General features: G+C 44.3%; 3 protein-coding genes across 4 annotated transcripts in view; all 3 read right to left on the bottom strand.

Moving 5' to 3' along the window:
* Window positions 1-1,622: 1,622 nt before the first annotated feature.
* LOC130382198 (class I histocompatibility antigen, Gogo-C*0101/C*0102 alpha chain-like) lies at window positions 1,623-9,637 on the bottom strand. Its single transcript, XM_056589806.1, has 6 exons — window positions 9,628-9,637; window positions 8,381-8,677; window positions 8,027-8,128; window positions 7,752-7,778; window positions 7,347-7,417; window positions 1,623-2,119 (listed from the first exon to the last, which is right to left on the bottom strand). The coding sequence occupies exons 1-6, from the start codon at window positions 9,635-9,637 to the stop codon at window positions 2,102-2,104; spliced, it is 525 nt and encodes a 174-aa protein (XP_056445781.1). The 3' UTR covers window positions 1,623-2,101.
* A 128-nt stretch (window positions 9,638-9,765) lies between these two features.
* LOC130382197 (uncharacterized) lies at window positions 9,766-16,149 on the bottom strand. The gene is made up of 6 exons (XM_056589805.1): window positions 15,506-16,149; window positions 14,978-15,094; window positions 14,643-14,759; window positions 11,285-11,458; window positions 11,065-11,111; window positions 9,766-10,316 (listed from the first exon to the last, which is right to left on the bottom strand). The coding sequence occupies exons 1-6, from the start codon at window positions 15,625-15,627 to the stop codon at window positions 9,766-9,768; spliced, it is 1,128 nt and encodes a 375-aa protein (XP_056445780.1). The 5' UTR covers window positions 15,628-16,149.
* A 2,214-nt stretch (window positions 16,150-18,363) lies between these two features.
* Window positions 18,364-19,728, bottom strand: part of LOC130382364 (class I histocompatibility antigen, F10 alpha chain-like) — a 9,708-nt gene continuing 8,343 nt past the window's right edge. For both annotated transcript variants that reach the window (XM_056590061.1, XM_056590060.1), the window contains exons 7-8: window positions 19,705-19,728; window positions 18,364-19,011 (exon numbers count right to left, since the gene is read on the bottom strand). The exon at window positions 19,705-19,728 is cut by the window's right edge and continues 44 nt beyond it. In XM_056590061.1, coding sequence (XP_056446036.1) covers window positions 19,006-19,011; window positions 19,705-19,728 — 30 coding nt within the window. In that variant the 3' untranslated portion in view covers window positions 18,364-19,005. The remainder of the gene's footprint in view (window positions 19,012-19,704) is intronic.

Here is a 19,728-nt window from a genome sequence, read left to right as displayed (position 1 = left end):
CCGAACCGTTCAGACAGGTTTACTTCCATAGGTGACGGCATTTTAACTATCTTCACATTGCTATCATCGGAATGATAATAATTAATAATATAATCATTATATTTCATAATAATATATTTATCCTCCTACACATTCACCGAGCGAAGACTATGACGGTAAAATGCACATTTCTCGCTAGAAATGTTTGCATAAACACTTTTAATGGCGTTACTATACTAACCCAAATTATCATATTTTCCACCCAGAATAAAAAGTATGTCCGCCATTTTCACAGAAAAAAAAATCAAAAATGATCCAATAGGAAAGATGCTCCCAGCGTCTATTAGAGCCGTAGTCGGGTTAAAACAGGAGTGAATGGGCTGCTGGAGCACCCGCTCTGAACGCCAAACATTGCCGGGGATGGCGTTACATTGTAGTGAGTTGAACCCCCTCTCCGTCTGCAGAATACTCCGAAGGGCACCTTTACCGTCAGTGACAGACGCTAAGGTGCCCTTGATAACAGGTGGAATTTGAAGTGAGACTGTGTTGGTTATCCCATAGTGTCAGTGACAGTGACAGTTTATCATCACAGAGTGTCCGAGTCTGTGACAGTCATGCGATGATGCGTTTATTTGGTTTACACACACACACACACACACACACACACACACACACACACACACACACACACACACACACACACACACACACACACACACACACACACACACACACACACACACACACACACACACAATTCCCTGTCACTTTTCATTCACTGATTTATTTTCTTCTTCTTCTTGTCTGTACTTCATTCTCTCAATATTTCTTATTATTCCGATGTTCGGTTCATCAACACTAGGCCTACCTTAGCTTGGCACGTGAGACCAGTTTAAAGAAGGGATATATTTGGAAGCATAGTTTTTTTGGAATGATTATGCAACAGACTAACGATGCATGCAGTGATGATATGATACACTGATCGTTTAAAACAGCCCTTATGGAACATGACCACATCTTTACTTTCTGTCTCCAGAGAGAGAGACCCGAGTCTCCAAGCAGTCAAGTCTCAAGTAGGTCAAGTCCAGAACAGTCTCCCAGCAGGGAGTCAGAGTCCAGTCTCACAGCAGGGAGTTTGAGACCAGTCTCACAGCAGGGAGTCAGAGTCCAGTCTCACAGCAGGGAGTCAGAGTCCAGTCTCACAGCAGGGAGTCTGAGTCCAGTCTCACAGCAGGGAGTCAGAGTCCAGTCTCACAGCAGGGAGTCAGAGTCCAGTCTCACAGCAGGGAGTCAGAGTCCAGTCTCACAGCAGGGAGTCAGAGTCCAGTCTCACAGCAGGGAGTCAGAGTCCAGTCTCACAGCAGGGAGTCAGAGTCCAGTCTCACAGCAGGGAGTCAGAGTCCAGTCTCACAGCAGGGAGTCAGAGTCCAGTCTCACAGGTCATGTCAAGCCTCAAGTCTCCAGCTCTGCTTTCACACATATTATTTTAGATTCATAATGACTTTTTTTAAATTAATTAAGCAATTTGAATGTTATTTTATCCATAGAATGTGAACTATTCTAATCTTGTTTCAGACTGGACAGTCCCTGTGTCTCTTTAATAACCTGCTCGGGTTGTTGGCCGAATTCTGCTCTGTTGACAAGTGATTGATGAGGACGCATCGACTCTGTGGGCAGCTATGGGATTAACACATTATTACCCAGCATACATTTGGAGGCGATACGCCTGCGTCTGTATGTTTTAACGTTAACTGTTAGTGGGAAAATAAAACAACTATTCATTCAACGCAAAGCTCACTGTACAAAAATTCTTTATTTATTTAATAGTTTGGTTGCAATCTCATTCTCCACCTAAAACAGCTGCTTAATAACATCTGAAATGTATTTGTAAGTGTACATTGGTTACTTTATAAACCAACTGTAGATTACATGGAGAATTATCCACCCGAAACAGCATAAACTGCATCATAACATCAGTAAATTTCAGTAACAGTACATTAGTTACTTTATAAACCAACATTAGATTATAAAGCATCATCTCAAACGGTAACATTTATACATAATACTGTACACCAGTTGTAGGCCCATCCTGCCCCGTCTTCCTCTGCTCTCACCTCCTCCACTAGAGGTCAGTCACGGCCTGTGAATGCAGAGTGACAGTAGGAGGGGTTATCTCCTCTGAGCCATAAAGTGGGAGGGGTTATCTCCTCTGAGCCATAGAGTGGGAGGGGTTATCTCCTCTGAGCCATAAAGTGGGAGGGGCTATCTCCTCTGAGCCGTAGAGTGGGAGGAGTTATCTCCTCTGAGTCATAGCTGCTCATGTTACAATGTGGCGTCTTTATGAGATCTTATTTTGTGGTATTGTTGTCGCTCATGAACGCTTCAAATTCGCATATCATTGTGGCTCTGGCCAAGGCGACTCTGGACCAATAGTCTATGAATGGAGTTTGTTGATTCTTTCTGAGTCATTAGTACTGATATCAAATAAATCCCGTGGTCGTCTGAAAGAGAAAGTGACTCTTTCCTCCGCGTGGGTTCAGACGAGGCGACGCGGGCTGGATATCGGTTTACTAGACTGAACATTTATCAATTACTGCTGAAGTCTAATGTGACAGGATATATACACACTGTAGGTCCTCTTGTACCAGGAAGCTACGTAGATGTGGTCTGTGTGTGTGTGTGTGTGTGTGTGTGTGTGTGTGTGTGTGTGTGTGTGTGTGTGTGTGTGTGTGTGTGTGTGTGTGTGTGTGTGTGTGTGTGTGTGTGTGTTTTTGCGTTTGTGTGTGTGTGTGTGTGTGTGTGTGTGAGCGAGAGAGTGAGAGTGAGAGAGAGAGAGAGAAGGGGAGAGTGAGTGTGTGTGCACTGTGGGTATGTTTGTTTTGTGCCACAGGAGTCAGGAGACAAGATGGAGGCAATTTACAATACAGTTCATTACGCGCAACACAACATTGTAAAATAATCTTGTATCTTTAAAATATGACTGTTAATCTATTACTGTGATGCAGTACTGTTAAAATATGACTATTAATCTATTACTGTGATGAAATGCTATTAAAATATAACTATTAATCTATTACTGATTAAAAAATCTCACAGATTATTGTGCATGCAGGATTTAATGATATTCAAAGAGAACAGTCAGAACTTCTGAAGAGGGATTACACTGATCTATTGGATACACTGGACAAAATACACATCAAGTCTTCCATCAGTGGACCCATACCAACAGTTGACAGGGGAATAAACAGATTCAGTCGTCTACTTGCACTGAATACATGGCTTTCCAGAGTCTGCAATGAAAGAGGAAGGGACTTTATTGACAATTTCAACTTATTCTGGGGGCGCAAATATCTTTTCAGAGCAGATGGCCTACACCCAAACAGGTTAGGCTCAAAACTGTTGAGGGACAATCTTCTCTTCTCGCTTTACGCACAGGCCACAATCTTGCCATGGTCTGACGCACAGGCCACAATCAGAGCACAGGTTGAGAAGAAGCGAGACTACAGCCTCCCCCACACAACTACTCTGCCACTATCTGACACACAGATAGCAGACAGCCCACAGACCTTGAAGAGAGACAACAGCCCGCCCAACGCCATCAACACTGTGCCCTCCCCCATCGCTGATGCTGGCTTGGCGAGGAACGGCCACCCCCCTCCTCTGCACTCCCCCATCGACGATGACCTCCAGCCTCATCTCTCCCATAGCCACAACAACAACTCCAGCTGGGATAGAGTCTCCGATGTCTCCCTTTGCGATTTTCCAGCCGAATTTAAGAAACTGGAATATGCTGGCATCAAACTTGCATCTGTGTCAATGATAGCATCGCCACGTCATGGCCGCAGGCTGCTATCACCCAGGAGGATGGCGCCCCACCCCCACCACCGTACTGATAGTAGTCCTGAGTATTACTGAGACAAAAAAGGGTTCAGCCGTAGACACAGTATAAAGGAAGTTTCTCATAATCTGCTGAACCCAAGGTTGCCTACGTCAAAGCAGGGCAACTTTCACATTCATGCTGTAACCACTAAGAGAGTAAACAAAGGGAAACTTAGACACACTGCTAACCTCACAAATCTCATATCTATTGCCTCCAAACCAAAAACAACCTTAAAGCCTATCAACAGCACCATCAGGATGGCTCTACTTAATGTGAGGTCTCTTAATAACAAATCATTTTTAGTTAATGATTTTATTAACACTTCCAAACTGGATTTTATGTTTTTAACTGAAACATGGCTGGAACAAAATAACAGTGCAACCGTTCTGATAGAGACAGCTCCTCCCGACTATAACTTTTTTGATGCATGTAGATCTGGAAAAAGAGGTGGAGGGGTTGCTGCTATATTTAAAAATGTATTTCAGGGGAAACAGATGTTATTTGGTGATTTTCCATCGTTCGAATACCTTAGTACTGTATTGAAATGCTCCCCCAGAGTTCTCCTATTAATTATTTACAGGCCACCCACATATTCTGCAAATTTTTTCGATGAATTCACAGAATTATTGTCTAGCATCTCCACAGAATTTGACTGTCTAGTTATAACTGGTGACTTCAATTTTCATACTGATGATTTGAATGACAAATGTGCAAAAAAACTTTTTACCATTTTGGACACATTTGAACTGTCTCAACATGTGAAAGAGGCTACTCATTGTAAGGGGCACACTCTAGACCTGGTTATCACAAAGGGCCTCAATGTTTCTGATCTCTCTGTGACTGATCCTTCCTTGTCTGACCACTTTTGTGTTTTCTTTAACATATCTTTTATTCCCGACATACAGAAAAAATCAAACACTGTCAAAAAACGGTATATCAATGAAGATTCTAATGTACTTTTTAAAAAGGCCATCTCCTTGCTACCACCTCTAAACCCATGTTCTGCTGATGATCTTGTAGAAAACTTTAATTTGAAAATTTTGAAAGTCATAGATGTCATTGCACCTTATAAGGTTAAAACGATTTCTGGAAAGCAAAAGGCACCCTGGAGAAAAGCTGCTTCTGTAACAGCACAGAAAAAGGAATGCAGGAAGGTTGAACGCATCTGGCGTAAAACAAAACTTCATATTCACCATGATATCTATAAAGAGAGCCTCCGTGCCTACAATTTAGACTTAAAAAATGCTAGAGAAACATTTTTCTCCAATATCATTAAAACCAACACTAATAATGCAAAAACCCTATTTGCAACTGTTGACAGACTGACCAACCCCCCAATAGAAATTCCACCTGATCTCCATTCCACGCAGAAATGCAATGAGTTTGCAGCTTTTTATATTGATAAAATTGAAGGTATCAGACGAGCCATCAATATCTCCACGTCAAACAAAAATGTTGGACTACCACCCTGTTCAGGCAAAAATTACGTGGCAAGGATGGCATGCTTTAATGTTATAGACTCTCAAAATCTTGTGGAAACTGTGACACAACTAAAGCCATCCACCTGTTGCCTTGATACTATACCTACCAACCTCTTTAAGAATGTTTTCGACTGCCTAGCAGTAGACATATTGCAGATAGTTAACAACTCTCTCCAGTCAGGCAAGTTCCCAAAAGCTTTGAAAACTGCAGTTATTAAACCCCTTTTAAAAAAGCGGATCCTTGATGCCTCTATTATTAACAACTACAGACCAATATCAAATCTACCCTTCATAAGTAAAATCATTGAGAAAGTTGTCCTCCAGCAACTAAATCACTTCCTGGCATCAACTGGTTGCTATGACACCTTCCAATCAGGATTTCGACCCCTGCACAGCACTGAGACCGCCCTTATTAAAGTTGTAAACGACATCCGTCTTAACACAGACTCTGGCAAAACCTCAATACTAATGCTACTTGACCTCAGTGCTGCATTCGACACTGTAGACCATACATTACTTCTGGAAAGGTTAGAAAACTGGGTGGGGCTTTCAGGCACTGTCTTAAATTGGTTCAGGTCCTACCTACAAAATAGGAACTACTTTGTTTCCATTGGCGACTTTGTATCAGAATCAACCAATGTGACATGTGGAGTCCCACAAGGTTCGATCTTAGGACCCTCTTTATTCAACATCTACATGCTCCCACTAGGGCAAATCATGCAAAATAACAATATTGACCATCATTGCTATGCTGATGACACGCAAATCTATGTATCGCTATCACCAAATGACTATCGGCCCATAGATCTCCTGTGCCAGTGCATTGAGCAAGTGAAGGAATGGATGTGCCGAAATTTCCTTCAACTAAATGAGGACAAAACAGAGATAATTGTATTTGGTTCTAAAACGGAAAGGCTTAAAGTAACCCAACACCTTCACTCTCTGTCCCTGAAAACCTCAATCAAAGCCAGAAATCTAGGGGTTATCATGGATTCAGATTTACATTTTGACAGTCACATCAAATCAGTTACAAAATCGGCATATTATCACCTTAAAAATATAGCAAGACTTAGAGGGCTCATGTCCACCGAAGACTTACAAAAACTTGTACATGCCTTTATCACTAGTAAGCTTGATTACTGCAATGGTCTCCTCACAGGTCTCCCAAAACAAACTCTGAGGAAGCTTCAGCTTGTTCAGAATGCTGCTGCTAGAGTTCTAACAAAGACCAAAAAATTTGATCATATTACACCAATTCTGAAATCGTTACATTGGCTTCCTGTAGGTCAGAGAATTGATTTTAAAATCATGTTGCTAACCTATAAATCCCTACATGGTTTAGGCCCAAAATACTTAACTGATATGCTTCCACTACATCAGCCTTCTAGACCACTAAGATCCTCTGAGACCAATCTGTTAATTATCCCCAGAGTAAACACAAAACATGGGAAAGCAGGATTTAGTTACTATGCAACAAATAGCTGGAATAAACTCCCAGAGGATTTAAGACTTGCCCCAACTCTGAGCACCTTTAAAACAAGACTGAAGACTTTTATGTTTGCTATAGCTTTCTGCTAAAATCTTAAATACATTGCACTTTCTAAAAAGCTTTTTTAACTTTGCCTTTATTTTCTATTTTAATACTAAAATGCCTTTTTCTATTCTACCCATTTCTTTGCATATGTTTTTCTTTTACTTATCTATTATTTTATTTTATTGTATGACAATGTTTATATGTGAAGCACTTTGAGTCTGCCTTGTGTATGAAAAGTGCTATATAAATAAAGTTGCCTTGCCTTGCCTTGCCTACTGTGATTAAATTCCGTTAATTTATGAATGTTAATCTATTACAATGATGAAGTTCCGTTAACATATGACTGTTAATCTATCACTGAGATGGATTATTGTTAAAGTATTACTATTACTGTGATAAAGTAGGCTGCTGATAATATCTAACTTTGAACATATGACTCTGAATAAGTATTGTAAAGTGGTAAAGTACTGACTGTGGTCAGAGGTTGGGCCTCAGGAGCCGGATTCTGCCCCTCAGTGTTCTCAGAGCAGCTGTCAGAAGAACCTGGGATGTAGCAGAATGGGAGGAGGTGAGGTCATGAGCTAGATGTATCTAGATCTATAGAGCTCTATAGTCCAGTGAGCTAGATGTATCTAGATCTATAGAGCTGTATAGTCCAGTGAGCTAGATGGATCTAGATCTATAGAGCTGTATAGTCCAGTGAGATAGATGTATCTAGATCTATAGAGCTGTACAGTCCAGTGAGATAGATGTATCTAGATGTTTCCAGATCTACAGAGCTGTATAGTCCAATGAGCTTGACAAGTCACCAAGGTCTCTGTATTGGTAGTAGCATTAATCATAAGAGCAGAATTGCAATAAAACATATTTTACTCACCAACTGGTTTGTGACGCTTGTCTGAATCTAAGGATCAAGAGAAATGATTAGTGTTGTATCAGTGGTGAATATCCTCATGTTATTATACTTTCATATTCTTAATGCCACAACATCTCTGTGGACATTGGAGAAGGTTCATCATTCAGAGGTGGAGAGGTTTCTACCACCAGACCTCCAGTGTATGAAGACAACCAATCAGATTCTAGGAAGGGGACAGGAAGTAAGAGCAGGTGGAGATCAGGTGTTTGTCCTCCTGCAGAGTTTGATCCACTCACCGTTCCTCTTCTGGTACACAAAGACTCCAACAACAGCAGCAGCAACAACAACAGCAGCAACAGCGACACCAACGAGAATGAAATCAAGGAGGTGACTCTTGCCTTGAAGGTAAATCAAGAAAATAAAATCAGGTGTGTAATGATAGATGTTATTACAGACCCTGCCCGTCCATCCGTCCATCATTGAACCCCATGTCTACGGTCACGTGATGCTACACAACGTCAGTGTAACTATTCCTCTAAAATAGGTTCTGGAGCTCAGGGTCACTCAGGGACTGATCTGAGCCTAGCCCTATTCATGGAACTCATTTACCCACAATCCACCACCTCCATCCCCTCCAACACCAGTCTTACCCCCGTTGGTCCTGATGAGGGCGGGGTCCAGGGGGGTGGGGATGTCCTCGATGCCTTTCAGCTGGACCACACACTCGTACCTCCCCCAGTCCTCCTGTGGGACGGCCGTGAGGTCCAGGGCCACGCTGACGTGGAAGGTCCCGTCGTGGTTGGGGAGGACCTCCCCGGGGTCCACCTGCTCATGGAGCTCCTGGCCGTCTCTCCTCCAGAACACCACCACCCTGTCAGGGTAGAAGCCTGTAGCATGGCACACCACTGGGGAGGAGGGGCTCCTCTGGAGCAGAGACACCCGCGGACGCTCTGGAGAGAGAGGGGGGGGGGGGGGGGGGGGGGGGGGGGGGGGGGGGGAGGGAGAGAGAGGGGTGGGGGGAGAGAGTGGGGGGAGGGAGAGGGGGATGGGAGAGGGGGATGGGGGAGGCAGAGAGAGACAGAGTCCGGTCGTCTGTCTGTGGTTTCTTTCTACAACCGACACAGAGCCCCCCCCCCCCCCCCTCAACCAAAACCCAGGGAGGAGGTCCCAGAATAATATCAGAAAAACATTTGTTGCTCTATTTTTAATTTGTGATTAATATCTTATTATTCTTAAGGCACTGATGGAAGCATTAATCACTAATAAAACAAGAAATCATCGGCTGAACACACGACAACATTCAGTTGGATCCACTGAGTTGTTTATTGCAATTATGCTTCACTAACAAATGAGACAGAAAAATTGTCCCTTACATGTACACAATAAACACAAGGACTAAAACAATAGAAGCAGCAGACTTTACAAATCATCAACAGGTGTGCACGTATTTTTAATAACTGAACATGTTCTGCAGCCACTTGGTTCCAAACGGAACCCAAAAAAATCAAGATTCAGCCTAAAGAAATTTACAACATGCAACATTATCCCATAGACCACTTGGTTATTAAGAATAAAACATAAAATCTGCTTTAAATCAGGTTGTAAATCAGGATTATGACAACAATTATGATATAAGAGCCCTTAAGACCAAAACTGGTGAAGTCTGAAAATATACAAAGATGAACCATCAATAGGTATTTTATATACATTACAAATAATAAATGTGCTTATCTAACTATGGGAGATCTTAAAAGTCTTTTCATGGTTTATCATGCTATACTTTAAAGAACAGACAGACAGACAGACAGACAGACAGACAGACAGACAGACAGACAGACAGACAGACAGACAGACAGACAGACAGACAGACACAATGTAATTGTGTGTAAACACAGACACTGAGTCATCAGTCCTCTCTGTGCGTGCGTGCGTGCGTGCGTGCGTGCGTGCGTGCGTGCGTGCGTGCGTGCGTGTGTCCTCCTCCCCCGCGCCCGTTTTCTTTTTCTATAACCGACGCCGGGCCCCCCCCCCCCCTCTACCGCGGAGGGATCACAGAGACGCTGCCCCCCCCTACCCAGAGCCCCGGGAGGAGGTCCTCCTGGGTGAAGGAGGACCAGAAGGTGTGGAGGTGTGTCAGTGTGTCTGAGGACCCTCCTCCACCTGGGGACACTCTGTAGAAGGACAGAGAGCCAGCAGGCCGGTCCAGATACACTCCTACTCTGGTGGAGCCAGCGGGGTGGAGAGGGAGGTCTGTTAGTGTACCGTTGTACCGGGCAGAGTAACCACCATCATCACAATCAAGACTCCAGGACTTGTTGTTCATTCCAAGGTCGCTGTCATCACCCGCTCCTCTCCTTGTGATTCCTCTGTATGTCACTCCTATCTCAACCCATCCTTTCCACTTTACCTCCCAGTAACAGCGGCCAGTCAGAGCCTCTCTACCCAACACCTGGGGCACGGCGTCAAATCTGTCTGGGTGATCCGGATACGACTGGTCCACTATAACCAGCGTCACTTTCCTGTTGTCCTCAGACAGAGAGAGTTGTCTGTAGGCCGTGTTGGGGTCCAGTGTGAGGTCACAGGCATCTGAGGGAGAACCAGACATGATGAGCTGCTGAACCGCTCTTCATCCTCATCATCATCACTAGTGCTGTTCTCCTGCGCTCTTTGTACATATACATAGATATGAACACATACATACATATACATATGTACACATTCATAGATACACACACCTCAACAACAACGTTATGAAAACAACGACAATATTATGAACAGATCAACAACAAACATCTCTCCTTGGATCCAGGCTGCTCTTCTTCTTTTTATTCTCTTTCAGACCTTTTGTGATCGCTCTCTCTTCTTCTTCAGCCCTCCCCCCTCAGCCCGGTCACCCCCCTCTCAGCCCTCCCCCCTCAGCCCCTTCATCCCCCCCTCCCCCTCCGCCTCAACCCCTTCATCCCCCCTCCCCCCCCACAGCCCCCCTCCGGCCCCTCAGCCCGGTCACCCCCCCTCACCCCCCCCCTCCCCCTCACGCCTCCCCCCTCAGCCCGGTCACCCCCCCTCCCCCCTCAGCCCGGTCACCCCCCCCCCCCTCCCCCCTCAGCCCGGTCACCCCCCCTCCCCCCTCAGCCCGGTCGCCCCCCCTCAATGTAACAATGTAATACCTTCTGGGTTTTATACAAGCAGGTTCAATTGTGATGGTCGACAGTATTAATATACGGAAGATACATGATGTCAGCCATCATCTTCATTCGCAGTAGGACCTGCTGTGTGGATGGACTTTCCGTCTCAATAGTGAGTGTGTGATGTGATGAATCAAACAGACACTTACACTTCTTTAGAGCTGGTTTCAGCCTCCACACTCCACCGTGCTCCACACTGGGGGGGAAACAAAGTGAGAGCAGCATGTTGAAACATTCACCTTCATCATCTGCCGTCTCATCATGTTCTACACAACATGAGTGACAGCTGCCTCTTCAAACCACTTCATCTAGCAGCATGAATCCTAGTAGGAGGCTTTGTCCCTGAGTGGTGAGCTGTCCTCTCCATACCTGAGAGTGTCCAGTCTCCAGCGTGGATCCTCCAGTCCAGCAGAGAGCAGCGCAGCTCCAGAGTCTCCTGGGTGATTGTAGCTCAGGTCCAGCTTTCTCAGATGGGAGGGGTTGGAGCTCAGAGCTGAGGCCAGTGAAGCACAGCCTTCCTGTGTGACCAGGCAGCCAGACAAGCTACACACACACACACACACACACACACACACACACACACACACACACACACACACACACACACACACACACACACACACACACACACACACACACACGTGTGTGTAAAATCCTGTGTTTTTCCAGTCTGCCAACCACTTAGTGAACGTCCTACTCCAAACACAGGTGGCGTTGCCTTGATGACGTAGAAGGTCCTTTTATGAAGCACTTCCTGGTCCATTGAAGGGACCATATTTGTGGATAAAGAATTGGCAATTAAGATAATGAGTACTTGATATTAGGGGTGTGAACGGTTACAAAGAATTGTAAACGTTTACACGACCCCTACTTTTTCGTGTACACGGTTAACCGTTTCTTTATTAATAAATGGACCGCAGTCGCGCTATAGGGGGATTATTTGCTTAGCAACACGGCGGATGCGCGAGCAGAATGATCGCAAAAATAACATTTGTTTGACCGGTTGCCGTGGTTACCTCCATGTGGTTCATTTGCAGTTGCGGTGTTAATTAGGATGTTTTCAGCTTACTGTTACATTAAACTGTGATAAGAAAACGCGGTTATATGCTAGTATAGACCCTATAGTATAGGTGGTTTAAAGGCTGGGACAGATTTCAAATTATAAATATGTACACTTTATGTTGAAAGTATAGACTGTCGCTATTCCCATTGAAACGAATGGTGCGGTGATTATTCTTCAAAACGAGAGCTGGTAAATTGGGAAAAATTTATTAAACTGTAATCAGTATTGGTGGGCCGTTATCGGCGTTAACGGCTGCATTAACGCGCAACAAAAAAAATATTGCCGTTAATCTATTTTCAAACACTTCCTTGTTCGGACCCATCACGTGACTGAACTAACCAATCAGAAGCTAGAATTTAGACTGAGGTAAATGTGAGGGAATCAGAGAGGCAGATTCAACAGAATATCCTGACTGTGTTAATGTAAACATGTCAATATGTAATAATTGTGTAACATAAATATGTAAATGATTAACTGACTAAAAATTGTAAGTACATTTCTAGCAAATTAACTCCAATATAAATTATATTAATTTATTCTACAACTTTCAAATATTTAACTTCTAAACCTTACATTATTATGGATTATTACACGGCTCTTCTCAATGCTGTAGACTGCTCCATTCACTTGCATGGGCCTTCCCAACGGTCAGCCGTCAATTATTTTTGTTTATGCTCCGTTCACTTGCATGGGCACTTCACAACTTCCGGCAGTGAATTATATTTGATAAATCACCATTGCCCAGTATAATTGACCGCTGTCAAGGTACACAAACATATTTTTTGCCGTTTGCCACTTTAATCTAGATTAATTTTGGAATTAATCTAGATTAAAAATAATAATATATGCCCACCACTAGTAATCAGACAACGCGGTTATATGCTATAGACCAGTGGTTCTCAACCTTTTTTGAGCAAACCTGACCTTACCCTGATCCTCTGGCGCCACCCCCCCCCTATCATTTATTTTTAATAAACCCCACTCACACTCGTGTTATATTGCTTAAAGCTATTAATGCATCGTTTTTCATTGATTTTGCGGTGGTCACTAATAGCAATGAATGCCCTCTGAGTCGGTTTTGGTGAAAAACATATATTCATGAATATTCATGACATGCAAATGTAGCACTTCTGATTGGCTAACAGCACTGTCCATCACTGTAATAAACCCAATTAAACTTCCAGAGCGACGAGAGCGACAGAGACAGAGACAGAGACAGAGACAGAGACAGAGAGAGAGAGAGAGAGAGAGAGAGAAAAAGAGGCCTCGTCTCCCGTCGTCCTTGACCGGGACCACGGCACTCCCGCGACTCCCGCCGTGCCCCGTGAACGAAAGAATGAATGGCCCGGGAACCACGGGCACCGCGGCCCGGGCAACTTGGGCCCCACGAAAACAGATCGCGCACAGAGGCCTAATTAGGCCTATATATTTTGTATTTGAAATGCAACGTTTTTTCACCCAAAAATTTAGAAAACCATGAAAGTTTAAAAAAATCACGTTCCCAGCGCCCCCCCTAGGTTGTGCGAACGCCCCCGTTGAGAAACCAGAGAGTCAGATAGACCCTCGAGCAGGGGTCCCCAACCTTTTCAGCACAAAGGACTGGTTTGATTCTCCAAAAAAATTCAAGTTGCGTGTGAAATAGTTCGTTGCTCCGTCTCGTCTGTTCCGCTCGGTGGGGCACAGCCGAGATGGCCCCGTCTGCTGCAGTGTAGAAAACTGGTGCTGTTGCGCGAGCAAGCGCCCGCTTCTGTTTCGACGGTGGGGCCAGAAGTTTAGTGCCCCAAAGCTCTTCTCATTGGCTGATTTGTAGAAAGGGCGGGGTTTACGGCGGGAGCCGATCAGATCTTGCTAGCTGGCTAACGTAGTTACTGTTACAGTAAATAACAACAAATGGACGTTTCATTCATTAAATGATGAATCGTGTTGAGTATCTGTCTCATGTGAGATTTAGCACTTGAACAGAAGTTGGAGATAAAACGTTTGGGACCACATCGCCCGACGGATTGAATCATTATTCAAGAGGGAAAGGACAAGAATAGATCGTTCAACCAGGAGTGGTTCAAGCGGAAAAAAATGCTTACCATCTTAGCCCAAACTTACTTAAAATTTTCACCCAGGATTATCCAGGTCTGAATAGGCAACCACTCTATCAGGCTAGATTCATTGTTAATTGTACAGTATGGTGGCCTGCAAACTTAATGCAACTTAAACCATACTTCTTCTTTTTTTGGTATATTGTGAGTGGTGGCTTTGTATATTGACTGCTGTGTAAAGGGTGTGCGCCGTTGTGTTTTTATTGTTGCCACGTTGTTGTTTTCTTGAGTTTTGATATTGTGAGATCTTGAACGCTGCCATTTGGTGGTGCTATTGCTATAATAGCCTAATATATGTCGTCAGATTCGCGTTTGAGTGATGGCATTATTCAGTTGCAATTTTGGTCCCCTCTGTCACTTGCTACTGTTTTTTTTGTGATGGTAGTAATATGTGGTATTTCTGGATTGCGTTATAATATTTTCCTGCATGGGCCCCACCAGAGTTTCCAAACCAAAATCGCCACTGCACACACACACAATTCTATTTCGCCAGACTTGTAGATCAGTAGAGTATCAGTAGAGACTGATAACAACCAAGTGGTCTGTTTTCATCGTCTGTTTGAACCCCTACCTCTCCTCGCTGGAGGGGCGTCCATCTTTAAACACCAATGGTACATCCATAGAGCGGTCACTCTTCATGGAGACACAGCTGAGTCCAGGGAAATCTGTTCTCTGCTGCTGCTCTGGGCTACAACACACACACACACACACACACACACACACACACACACACACACACACACACACACACACACACACACACACACATACACATACACATACACACACACATACACACACACACACACACACACACACACACACACACACACACACACACACGTAGATATCAGTAGTCTGAAAACAACCAAGTGGTCTGTTTTCATCGTCTGTTTGAACCCCTACCTCTCCTCTCTTGAGGGACGTCCATCTTTAAACACCAATGGTACATCCATAGACCAGCCACTCTTCATGGAGACACAGCTGGGTCCAGGGGAGTCTGCTCTCTCCTGCTGGACTCTTCTAGAAAAACAAGAAACAGGATTTATGGACGTTCGATGGAAGCTGTATCTTTATGATCTCTGATAAATCCTCACCTCTTCTTGATAGACTGATTTCCATCTTTAAAACTAAGAGGATTATCCATAGACCAGCCACTCTTCATGGAGACACAGCTGGGTCCAGGGGGGTCTGTTCTCTCCTGCTTCTCTGGGCTTCAACACACACACACACACACACACACACACACACACACACACACACACACACACACACACACACACACACACACACACACACACACACACACACACACACACACACACACACACACACACACACACCTTTTACTCAGACTAATGATGGAGTCATGATGCATCACTGCTGAGCTCTGAGAGTGACAGCAGTCACAGAAGAGAGAGATCCTCTTCTTACCTCTTAGCTTTGCTCCGGCGGCCATGTTCCCCAGACAGAGTGGTCTTAGAGGTAGGACCCCCCTCTTCTCTCTCCTCATCCATAGTAGACTGGAGACCTGGACACAAACACAACTCATCCATCACTTCAATTGCCTTTTGAACTTTAGCTGTTTATTGAGAGAGAAGATCTTTGTGACTGCTTCACACTAAAGCATTATGGACGTCATAGACCATCGATATGAACCCCACAACATAACCGCACTGCCCTCACTACAGTACAGATGTGTACTGCAGATGACAGATGAATTAGTAAACACCTTGTAACTGTGCTTAAACTACAACACAAAAAAGATATACAATAGACTTAAAAAATCATTGCGGTACCATTAAAGTAAAGAACGTTAGAATAATTTCTCCACTGGACCAAAGTCTGAATTCTGTCACTTTACTGAACCACAGATTCCCTATCTATCAACTGGTGAAGCTCAACACATCGATAGTCAATATTAACTTTTTTAAATATCAGCACATAGAAAGGACTTCTGTCACGTCCTTATTTTAATTCGGAGTAGCATCAAGACAAACGAATCACTTGAATATTGAACGCAGTGTCCGATTTACCACACGGGTCAGAAAAGCAGTGAAACATGAACCAAGGTTGCCTTCTCTACAGTAAACTGTCTTTAGGCCTAATTGATAAGCGATACACGCAGACATATACCGAGATGAGGTCCATATTATATACCAGTAACCTAAAGTCAATATTAACGGTAGTAAGCTGGTTGTTCATTATCATATAAGCCTACATAACCGAAAGACAATATAAAAGGTAGTATACTGTCGGCCTACCTTACCTTATCGTCTCTATTCCGGGATTAAAATGCGTCCATACGGTATAAAGTAATGCAAGTATAAATGTAAGGGAAGAAACTGAGGTTAAAGTGTTTATAAAACACTTTAACCTTATACAAGTTAATCAGGTGAAAGGTTTAAAAAGCGGAGAAAGAAAGGCTCCAAGCTGCGACAAACTTATGAGGGAGTGAGCTGAACCGGTTTGACTCTCAGCCGCCCTCTCAGCGCAGGTAACGTGTTTTCGGGGAAACGAACACACCCAAACGCACACGCACACGCACACACACACGCACACACACACACACACAGATCACTGAGCCAATTTATGGCAGAAACTCTGATCCTCCAGTCCACTGGGTTACAGCAGAAACTCTGGGACCAGGACCAGGACCGGGACCCGGACCACAAGCCGGACCGGGACCGGGACAAGGACCCGGATCAGGACCAGGTCCAGGACTGGGACCAGGACACGGACCAGGACCCGGATCAGGACCCGGACCGGGACCAGGTCCTGATCCGGGTAAGGGTCTCGGTCCGGTTCCCGGTTCGGGTCCTGGTCCAGATCCGGGTCCGTGTCCTGGTCCCGCTATGGGTCCAGGTCTGGTTCCGGGTCCGGGTCCTGGTCATGATCCGGGTCCCGGATCTGGACCGGGACCACGACCCGGATCCATGTTGATATCGCTGCGTGGTCTCTGGCTAGACCAGGGGCGATTCTATGTTCTGACTTTTGGGGGTGCTCAGCCCTCAGGAAGCCACAGGGGTATATGAAGTATACAAAGGGGGAGGGATTACGAATATCGTAGATGTGATTCCTGCATTCTGCTGCATTTTAGGGTGACCTGGTGGAGTGTACTTTTGAACAGTCTGCTGATTTATTGTCAGAAAAGCACAGATATTTTGTATGATATGTAATGTATAATACCAATGAATATTTCATCCCAGAGGAAAGGATTTAACACATTTTGGCTAAGTCTCTAGCCTTTAAAGAATAAATAAATTGTTTATAACTTAACCTTTTTATAGAAAACACTGTTGTTAATATAGTATTATGTAGTATTATATTATCCATGATTTTTCTTTTGCCCTGTCCAAGATTCTGTGACCTTTATTTTCTTCTTGAGCAGACAGGTGAGCAGGCTGGCCCAGGTCGTTAACCTGCAGGCCCTAATCAGGCCCCCCCCAACAGGGTCCAGCAGAGCACGGACCGCTGGCTTCAGCAGAACCTGCTCATTTTAAACTGACATTATTTTACTGTTCTAACCCCCTCCTCCCTCCAGGCTTCCCGTTTGGGGGGGGGGGGCTTTGGACGTGGCTGCCAGGGGGGGGCACGTACCCGGTACGAGCACCGGTTCCGGCCCCCCACCCTCCCCCAGACCCGCACCCTCCTCACCCTGACCTCTCCCCCCCCCCCACCGCCTCAGCCCCCCACCAAACCATTCCTCGTACCCGACCCCCCCTCCCGAGCCACCGTATGACGTCCAGATGGAGAGGTATCCCGGTGCCGAGGACCAACACATCACACGGGTCTGAGATAGAAACCCCCCCCCCAGAGTCACACACCCAGATGGAGGTGCTCTCTCTGGGCATCCACCAGAGGGACGACCTGCTGGAGGGGGCTACGGGCTCTCTCCAGGCCCCGCCCCGCTAAACCGTGGGAGAATACCTACAGGCTTAACCCCTCCCATAAAGTGGGAGGGGTTATCTCCTCTGAGCCATAAAGTGGGAGGGGTTATCTCCTCTGAGCCATATCAAATAAATCCCGTGGTCATCTGAAAGAGAAAGTGACTCTTTCCTCCGAGTGGGTTCAGACGAGGCGACGCGGGCTGGATATCGGTTTACTAGACTGAACATTTATCAATTACTGCTGAAGTCTAATGAGAGAGAGAGAGAGAGAGAGAGAGAGAGAGAGAGAGAGAGAGAGAGAGAGAGAGAGAGAGAGAGAGAGAGAGAGAGAGAGAGAGAGAGAGAGAGAGAGAGAGAGAGAGAGTCTACCACAACATGAAATAAGCAGACTGGAATTGGGAGTTGAAACTTTATTTACAGCAAAAAGAAAAAACAGCTTATAATATTTTAATTATAAGTCCCACAAGACCAGTGTATTCTAGCAACTCTAAAATATTTTCCAAAAAGACTGATAATGATTATTTTATATATATATATATATATATATATATATTACATAGTATTAAAGAAGGATTAATTAGGGCCAAGGACAGTCTGAATCAACGGTCTGGATTACGGCCCCTTAATAATCCTAATAATATCATATTAAACATCTTAAACATTATAAACCCACACGTTAAACCAACGTTATGCGGTGAGCAACCGCATCCTAACTAAGATGGCCGCTCATGAGGGAGATCATGTTGCCATGGTTTCAAAGCATCAGTTACAGATCGGCGAGTCAACCAATGACTCAACAAATTATCAAATGTACAACTTAATGGAATATGACAGTGATTATAGTCGGTAATAATCACTTAGTTATACTGTAATAAGAGTAGACAATGATTTCCTTTATTTAAGCTTTCTTAGGGATTAATTGTTGTTTTCCAGATCAAAGTGAGTCAGAGTGTTGTCGTTGAGTCTGAGGCGATCTGAGCCCCACGCCTGATGGTCAGGATTATGAATGATGATCAATCCTCCAACGAGAAGCCTCTTCATCATTCAGCTCTAAACACCAGGGGAGCACAGGTCAGCTCCAACCATCTATCAGCACCTCACTGCTCACTACCTCATCATGAGCCCACCACATGATAGGGCTTGTACCGTGGGACTCCTTGGAGCCTCTTTCATATGGCATATCGTTTGTGTAGATAGCATGAGGTTAAAGAGATTGTTGAAGCATTACTGTTAGCGTTTAGCTTCTACCTTATGTGAGTAAACCACATAAGAAGCAGCTAGCCTCCAGCATATAAACAGGGTCCCCACACACAAACACCCGATCACAATCATATTTCAAATCCATACATCTTTTTAGGGTTAAAAACCAAGTTGTGACCAAACTAATACAAATACAATATCACTATCACTGATGAATACTGTTATAATATTACTATCACTGATGAATACTGTTATAATATTACTGTCACTGATGAATACTGTTATATTATTACTATCAAAGATGAATATATTTCCAAATTTTATTATCACTGATGAATACTATCACAATATTACTATCACTGTGATGAAGCACAAAATATGTTACTGTGATGAAGTACAATATATATTACTGTGATGAAGTACTATTTATATTACTGGGATGAAGTACTCTTCCTCTCATGAAGTACTGAAGTAATGTACTGTGAAGACATTAGTGCCCTCCCACCCATCCTCCAAAGAGTTGTGATGTCACAGAATACTGACCTTGGGGTCAGGGGTCGGGGCCAG

This window comes from Gadus chalcogrammus, chromosome 5, assembly GCF_026213295.1.
Source record: "Gadus chalcogrammus isolate NIFS_2021 chromosome 5, NIFS_Gcha_1.0, whole genome shotgun sequence".
Taxonomy (NCBI): Eukaryota; Metazoa; Chordata; class Actinopteri; order Gadiformes; family Gadidae; genus Gadus; species Gadus chalcogrammus.
Note: the sequence above shows the minus strand (reverse complement) of the source record. Positions and strands in the feature narration are given on the sequence as shown.